Here is an 8,486-nt window from a genome sequence, read left to right on the forward strand (position 1 = left end):
ATTACGGTATTTGGATTGAAATATAAATTAACAGGAAAGATATGTAATTTAATGATAATATCGCTATTACTAATGATATATATTTGAGTGAACAGTTATTATATTAGACTCATGAGCCTCCCTTGTAATTAAAGAAAATATATATTTGAGTGAACAAATTAAAATTAAAATATGCAAATAACACTTTTTTCCATCTATATTACACTAGACGGCACCCGTACTATGCACAAATAAAAAAAAGGATAATTAGAAAATTGAAATAATATTGACAATCACCTATATTATCACATCATCTGCATAAGCAAGCCAAGAAATAGAGCCGTGACTTGTAGAAGAGTGAGAAGAGAGAGGGAGGTGACATGTGAGAGAAAAGTGGAAAGAGAGATTTGGGAGAGTACTTATTGTCTGAATTTACTGATTTAACCATACTATTTTGCTCATCCAATGGTTCTTAATTATTTATTTTGGGCAATTTTGGAAATCGAAAGTTAGACGAATAGTTGGCTTCGGCTTTTGTAGTAGTATAAATATAGATAAGGGAGAAGGAAGATAGTTGGTATCAAATTTCTTTTTTATGTCTTTTGTTAATTTTAGTTTTTCAATTAAAAAAGTGGCAAAACAATCTATTAGGATGCAGAAAAAAGGGGTTAAAATTATTTCGAAATTATAATAATTCGTAAAAATAAATTAGCACGGATATATAACTTTTAAATAAAATTTCGGTTTAACTCTGTGCATAGCAAGAGTTCTCATCTAGTAATCTTAACTGTATTTATGATTATAATATGTAAAAATATATTTATTTATTTATTAAATCAGTACTTGCAAATTCTAAAATAATATATCACATATTAATTTTTAAACAGTAATAAGTACTTAATTATTTGTTAATTCAGTATACATTGCTTATAAATATCTATATACATAAATAAAATTTAAAAAAACTTAATTGTTACTTTTTAAATATTAAAAAGTTGACAAATAAAAAGAAGTAAAGTTCATGCTCTGTTACTCTCGCCATGCGTAAACTCAATTTAAAAAAATAATAATGATTTATCCACGTAGTGCTGATCATACGGCACTTTGTCGGAACCCAATTTTCCGATATATGATCTCTTTGGTGGAGTCCTGGCCTTAGTTCCTTGGTATTGTTGAATCAGTATAATGTTTATATCAATTCACCGAAGAAAATATAATACTTATATCAATCACCATTAAGCATCGATCTATGAAGCCATAAAATTTCTTATGCCTGTATATACAGTTTTGGCAGGATTTTCCTTCTAAAAGCTAGATTTTCTCTCGTTGCCAGAAACCTCGGTCGGTTCAGACCCGGGACAAGACCAGATTCCACTTTTGTTTGCTTGAATGTTTAAATCATGGCAATGCAGGTTTCTGGCAATACAGACTGCATTGTTGTGGAAATGGTCCATAATAGAGGTATCCTGAGCTGTGGCGGGAAGATGTCAATCTTAGAGAATGAGGATCCAACTAGATAACACTCTTTCGACCAAGTTCATTTCCCGTCTCGTTCGGACCATACAACTTGGAAGTATTGTTTGTGAATTGTGCTTGAGCTTAGACAATTGACATCTTCTTCTCTCTCTTTTTTTCCTTCTTTTGATAAGTGCGTAGACAATTGACATCAAATGTTGTTCTAGCATACCATTTACAACCAAATGAATGATTAGCCCTTTAACTTTTGCTGTATATATGCAAATCGATCCTCCAATAGCATTAAAGGTTGAATTTAAACCTTGAACTTCTCCATTGACCAACATGTAGTCCTTTAGTCCCAACCTAATACCTATCGTATCTGCTGAAATATCATGTGAGACGCCATAGCCACCTACACGCGCGCGCGCACCGATTGGCCGATCAATATCACTGGCTATGCCTACAATCGAACCTCAAAAGTGTCATTTCCGATAATTCCAGTGCCAACAACCTCCCCAACATTAGGGCTTCAAAAGGAAAAAGCATAAACGGAATCCACCAACTGCCACTACAGAGGATATTGTTGCCGGTACAAGAATCACCATACACGTCTTAAAAGTTTTCTAGGTTCACTTGTATAGAAGACAATCTCATCTCATCGAAAATGATCGTTAGTTCCTCAGTCTGTCATAAAAGAAAGAATCTCTCCTCGCTACTTTCACGTACATATCCACTACTGACTCAATTAATCCAGGTCTGATACAAATGGGAGAGAGATTTAACTAGAAGAGAATTCAAAATGTGACTTGTTCTATGTAGATCCTCCACCCGATTTCAGAGTCCCTGAACCCCGCAATAGCAACGATGGACAAAAAGAACTGGGCGAGGGATTGTGGGAAGGCGGCCTTCTCACCATAACTTTGACTTGACCCAAAAGAGGAGGAACACAACTCCGAGCACAACAGCAACCGGGGCCCATTTTCGAATCAGTGCCTGCACGGTATTGTAAATTTTGGGTGTGAATCAGTATATGCCAATCGCTCGATATAGGATTATATCTGGACAACCGGGGATAATCTCAAAGTTAATTGCATCAGAGAAAGAACCAAGGCTGCACTTGGGAGGTAGGGTAGAATTTTTATTCTACTTCCGTATTTGGCATGTAAACAAGGAATACATGAACTGGAAATGAGGCAAAAACAGCATAAAAAACAACTATTAAATTTACTTTGTCTGACATCATAGAAGACCCCATAAAATTTGTAAGCCATGGACCCAAAGAATGTTCAAGTTTATCATGATTCCCTTGCCTTGGGGATGCAATGTGAGTTCAAATATCAGATTATACCCAAGAGACTGGCAGATGCATACAAAGAAATTAATAATATATACACCAATTTGCTGATAACTAAGAGAAGTTTTACAAAAGCATAGTTGAATGTAGTCATTCCTCTTGAGATTACCAGAATAACTTCAATTTTAAGATTAATAACCAATCTAACCCAGGAAAAGGAAAAGGACCGAGATGATGCTTAAACCTGCTAATAAATCTAACCCGCAAGAAAGATATCCAAATTCGACATTACAAAAGCAACAAGCAGCTACATAGTGTGGTATCCTTTCAATTAAAAGTGACCAATCATGCTAAAAACACAAAGCAGAGTAGCACAAGGAGCTGACCTGCCGATTTAAATCCCTAGCTTTGTCTGCATATATGCGCGATTCCGACGTTAAACGACTGGACATTTCACTAACCTCTGCAAATCAGAAGATACTTTCAACATTACAACCTTGACAAGATTGTCAGGAGGCTCACTAGAGATGCAACCTCAACTCAAAATAACATTGAAGGAACAAATCACCCATCAATTTTACAGAAAATTCCATTCGATACCAATGAAAGACAGGACTCATAAGTTTGTAGAATTCCACACAATAGATAAGATATGCTATTCCTAATATGATATTTCACCCATAAGTATTGCTTAGACACTGTAATCAACATCACATTACTGACTTATCCCCAAAAAAAAACAAAAAGAAAAAATCACATCACTGAGATGAATGGAATGAAAGAGGATATATCTTACGATCCAACTTCTCTCCAACACCAAGAACCTCCTGCACATTCCTGGTCATGATCTGGTGGACCTCATAGAGTTCATCATTCAGCTTTGCTATATTCCTCTGAGTGCGTGTATCCTGATATAGTTTCTTGGTCTTTTGTATAAAGGTATCTTAAACAAAGAAAAAAAGAGAGAACAAAAGAAGATAAGTCAAAAGGAGCCAAAACAGCAACAGAAGCAATGCACACACAGACATTTTCATGTGTTATCACTAAAGCCAACAAACAAAGGCGAGGCATACCAAACTTAATAAAGGCATAAGGTCTGGCTGCAGTTTCAATTTGAGCTCCATTAACACGCTCGAACTCATTCTTGAGATCCTCGAGGTATTGGAATGCGAGTTTCTTAGGATAAGCACGATCACACATAGTCAAGTAACAGACCCGTCCTTCGATGATGTAACTGACAGTTCCAATTAAGGCAACATTAAGAAACAGAAATACACGGTACAGGCAGATGCATAAACGAAACTGACGGCTAGATCTTCATAGAATTAAAAACCCAATTCCTCAGGGTGGAGAAATATCTATGGGTGACTCTCAAAATCCTTTCACATTGTGAAACTAAAGCAGCCCAATTACCAATGTCAAATCTAACATCCCACATGAACAAATTGTGGCAACACCAAACAAGTTTAGCAACTGGGAAAAAAAGCCCCTGGACGCCAATCGACTGATAATATATTTTTGAACACGGGCGCATCAGAATGGAAAGATAAGGTCAAGGAGAATACTGGAAAATGTAAGGACCGGTTTCAATTGACATTCTCGAAGGCTCATTTTGTCCCTTGGACAGATTCTTAAACAAAGCTTTGACTTGCTGCTTGTAAAACTCGGCATCATTCACATCTCGGCCATCGTCCAGTCCTTCTGCCAGTGGGAGACCATCAGTAACACGAGCAATCATAGTAATCTTGACCATCTTTCCTCCTCAGTGTCCAACAAAACTGCATCAACATAACAGATCCAGAAACACAACTCAAGTCAGCTTCCATAAACAAGAATGGAATATCACATCACCTTGCATACATCACTGAATAAGATATCGCCTTCCTTTTCATGTCAAATTGCAAGAACACTAAACCTCCACACCCGATCAGTTCAATTCAGGGTTTTGCAAGACAAAATCGACCTCGAAGCTTGGAGATCAGAGGCAAAACCAGTCACCATCACTACGGAAAGCAATTCTACAAATTCTGCAGATTGCGGATTCGCATTCGTCCCCTACAGACACAGGATTTAGCCGATTACCAACAATCACACATGATCTATCAGAGAGATCCTGGAATTCATCGAATTGCATCTCGGCATCCAAATTCAAAATGCATGATTGCCGATCGATTTCGCCGAAAAACACGAAGGAATTGGAGTTGAAAGGCCGTATTACATCTAACAGAGGTGGAGGAAGTACCAGTTATTGCATTGAGGATCTCGATGATCGCCGAGTCTCCCTCTGCGACGAACAGGAGAGAGAGAGAGAGGGGCTAAAATAGGGTTTTTGTATGGAGGAAATGGAAATTATTATTGAGGAAGAAGAGGATACTAATTTTGATAATTAATATTATTATTGTTTTCCTTCTCTATGTTGAATATTATTATTGTTTTCTTTCTCGGCTAAGAAAGTTCTCTTTGAGAATTTCATTAATGGACTCTGTTCTGAAAATGTTGTAAGATGTATATACAATAGAAAGTTAAATTTAATAGGGGTTTCTGGATATTTTTTTTTATCATACTCGGATCCTACCATGTAAAGGACAAGTTTTAAGATTTTGAAATCGGACCTTTCCATGTTGAATCCTGAAATCGAAATCTATCTGAAACATGTATTATTCTATAAGTTATGGGTGCCCTGTTAGAATCTGTAAATTTTTTTATCTCGCTACATAAAATCAAAAATGTTTCATCCACAATCAATAATAACGCAAAATAAAATGTCAAATTAAGTAGTGGATATAGCAAACTAAGCAGCAAACCACCCCAAGTCAAATTATGTTGTTGCACCAATCTGGGAATCTCTATAGAGCCTACTGAGCCAAGACAGAGCCAAGAAAGAGCACGAAAGAATCTGATGTGAATTCGACAGGTCATCCCCCTTCTTACGAGTTTCCCTACCGACCCAATGACACACCTCTCAAAAAGCAATCAGAAAGGAAGTCCTTCCTTCCAATTCAAGCCGGCAAAGCCGCCCCTATATCGAAGTACGTAGCGGTTCTCGATGCAAATACATGATAATATTTAGAGCAATCCTTACATTCAAAGTTAATAAAAACTGAAAACGTGTTTAGCCATATTAAAAAGAAACATTTCATCAAGTAGTTCTTGTGCATAATTTATAGGAGACTTGACACTACCATTATCAAAACTGGAAATCCAAAATATTAGAATAATATCAACGGATCTAACAATTGATACGTGATAAGTCTAACCAAGACCCGATTCCTTTGTTGGGTTCCCCATCGGCCGTTGCACCAAGACGCCGGAAAATGAAAACCAACAAAAAAAAGAAAGTTTATCTTGGCGGAGACGGAGGGGAGACATTGGTTTGGAGTAGGGAACGCCAAGACACGAAGCAAATAGAAAAACATAAGGCCGAAAACAAAGAGCGGGAGAGGGAGAAGATGGATAGACCATTTTTACTGGAGCGATCGATTTTCACTGGTTCATTATTTTAATATCCGGACAATACCTTATTTTCAATACGAACTACCCGTACTATACCATAATGGATAGGTTCCGACCGCTTCCGAGTATATCTAATATCCGTGCACACCCCTATAATTTAACATGGTTTTCTTGGGAAAATTATGATTCCCTTTTTCATTTCGGTAACTAAAATTATAATTTGCTTATAGAACTATTTTCTTTTTTTTTCGGGTATCTCACGTTGTCACGTCATTAAAATTGGACAGTATTTTCTCACGTTGCCATCAAGGATCTAAACTCTGAAAATTTCTTATTTATATAATGGCGTAATATAATATATTTGACTATTCGTATTATTGTATGAGTGAATATCTACTACAATTTTCACAACAAAGGGCTTTTAACCTAAAAAAACACGTATTATTCAAAAATTCCCTAATCTCGCACGAACTTTTAAAATTTTCTAAAAAAATACACAGTTTCAAAATCTTCCCTTATCTAACACGTCATCTCCTTTCATCCAAACTCTCCCGTCAAATGCCTACGTGGCCGTTACATTTGTTACAGCTGCCCGTTATCCTTCACGTAATATTCACAAATTCTCTAATTTGGCACGTACTTTAAAAAAAATTATCAAAATGCATATCGTTTCAAATCTTTCCCAAATCTAGCACTTCGTCACCTTCCGCCCATTCTCCACTGTGAATTGCTTATGTGGCCGTGAAATTGACTAGTTGGCTGTTAATTTTCACGTGTAACTATCCCATTGACGTCCCATTTTCTTTTCCCTTCTTCCTCATTCCCTGTTCTTCCTCTTCCCCTCACCCGTTCTTTCTCATCCCTAGAAGTAGCAACTGCAGTAGCTCAGGGAGGCCCGAAAGGGACTAGACAGCAGCAGCACAGTAGCTTAGCAGCAAGAAAAGAGGCTTGGACCACCCTTAGCAGCAACAAGAAGTAAGGGAAGGGCCTGGAGCACCAGTAGCAACACAAAGATGGTGATGTCGATGATGAAAATGATGGCTTCGGGGATGAGATAGAATGAAGATGATGGTGATGTAGATGGCAATGAAAGAATATAGGAGGCCATAAAGGAGATGTAATGTAGAAGGCTACATAGGATATGTAGAATGCTATGGGGAGAAGAGAAAGAAGAAGTAGCAAAAGAAAAGAGATGGTGATATCGATGATGAAGCTGATGGCTTCGGGGTAGGAAATAGAGGAAAAAGGCAGGTGATGGAGGTCGGAAGAGTGATGGGAGTCGAGAGAGGGCAGATGATGAAGATGGTGATAGCCATGGAGCCAAAAAGGGAGGTGTAAAAGAGCAGCGACAGCAGTAGACTGAGCTTGGGAGGGGCTTGGACAATAGCCCAACAATCATGGGGCTCGAGGGAGGGCAGTGTAGCGTTGACAAGCATTAGGGAGCTGAGAAGCTTGAGGAGAAGCACAGTCACAGTATGGTAGGGAGTATAGGGCAACACTAGCGACTTATGGAGCTCAAGGGAGTATGACAGCAGCATAGTGGCTTCAGGGGAACCAAGGGACAGCAGAAGCAAAGAACAAGGAGTTGAAGGAGGAGATGAAGCTGATGGTGATTGCGAAGGAAGGAGGAATAGGGATGAAGGCCGAGGAAGAGATGAAAGTCTGACGGTGCCGGTGATGGAGACGGTGATGATGAAAAGTGGCAGAAGAGGAAGAACATGGGATGAGGAAAAGAGGGGAAGAGTTGAAGGGAAAAAAAATGAGCCACCAATGGGATGGTTACACGCGGCAATTAACAGCCAACTAGTCAAATTTAACAATCATGTAAGCAATTTATGGCAGAGAATGGAAGGTGACGAAGTGCTAAATTTAGGAAGATTTGAAATGATATGCATTTAAATTTTTTTTTTTAAAGTATGTGCTAGATTGAAATTTGTAAATATTACGTGGAGGATAACGATCATTGTAGCAAATATAACGGCCACATAAGTATTTGACGGGAGAGTTTGGACTAAAGGAGATGGCATGCTAGATAAGGGAAGATTTTGAAATTTTATATTTTTTTTAGAAAATTTTAAAAGTTATGCTAGATTAAGGAAATTTTTAAATAATGCTTGCTGTTTTAGGTTAAAAAATTCCACAGAAAATTATTCTTTCCAAGCTTATAATTTCTTAAAGATAAGTACAGGCTAATAGTTTTCTCATAGTTTTCTTTCGATAACAAAATTTGGTTGTAGAGCTAGTTTTCTTTCCAAAGTCCATACATTCGCCCATCATTAATTGGACAGCTTCTTCCCACGCC

General features: G+C 37.7%; 1 protein-coding gene across 4 annotated transcripts; it reads right to left on the reverse strand.

Moving 5' to 3' along the window:
• Positions 1-1,982: 1,982 nt before the first annotated feature.
• On the reverse strand, positions 1,983-5,130 carry LOC116189812 (25.3 kDa vesicle transport protein). 4 transcript variants are annotated; one of them, XM_031519548.1, is made up of 7 exons: positions 4,974-5,130; positions 4,695-4,786; positions 4,297-4,509; positions 3,805-3,965; positions 3,528-3,674; positions 3,118-3,194; positions 1,983-2,430 (listed from the first exon to the last, which is right to left on the reverse strand). In XM_031519548.1, the coding sequence occupies exons 3-7, from the start codon at positions 4,482-4,484 to the stop codon at positions 2,347-2,349; spliced, it is 657 nt and encodes a 218-aa protein (XP_031375408.1). In that variant the 5' UTR covers positions 4,485-4,509; positions 4,695-4,786; positions 4,974-5,130; the 3' UTR covers positions 1,983-2,346. The 4 variants fall into 4 exon arrangements, with proteins under 4 accessions (XP_031375408.1, XP_031375410.1, XP_031375409.1 ...); XM_031519550.1 differs by having other exon boundaries at positions 4,616-4,786; XM_031519549.1 differs by lacking the exon at positions 4,695-4,786.
• Between the last annotated feature and the right edge of the window lie 3,356 nt (positions 5,131-8,486).

The sequence above is a fragment of the Punica granatum genome, unplaced genomic scaffold (genome assembly GCF_007655135.1).
Source record: "Punica granatum isolate Tunisia-2019 unplaced genomic scaffold, ASM765513v2 Contig00021, whole genome shotgun sequence".
NCBI classification, from domain to species: domain Eukaryota; kingdom Viridiplantae; phylum Streptophyta; class Magnoliopsida; order Myrtales; family Lythraceae; genus Punica; species Punica granatum.

Coding starts and splice junctions, on each gene's coding strand:
- LOC116189812 (XM_031519549.1), bottom strand. CDS start 4,484: ATGGTCAAGATTACTATGATTGCTCGTGTTACTGATGGTCTCCCACTG. Junction 3,675..3,804: donor TTATGCCTTTATTAAGTTTG/GTATGCCTCGCC, acceptor TCTTTGTTTAAG/ATACCTTTATACAAAAGACC. Junction 2,431..3,117: donor CTAGGGATTTAAATCGGCAG/GTCAGCTCCTTG, acceptor AATACCGTGCAG/GCACTGATTCGAAAATGGGC.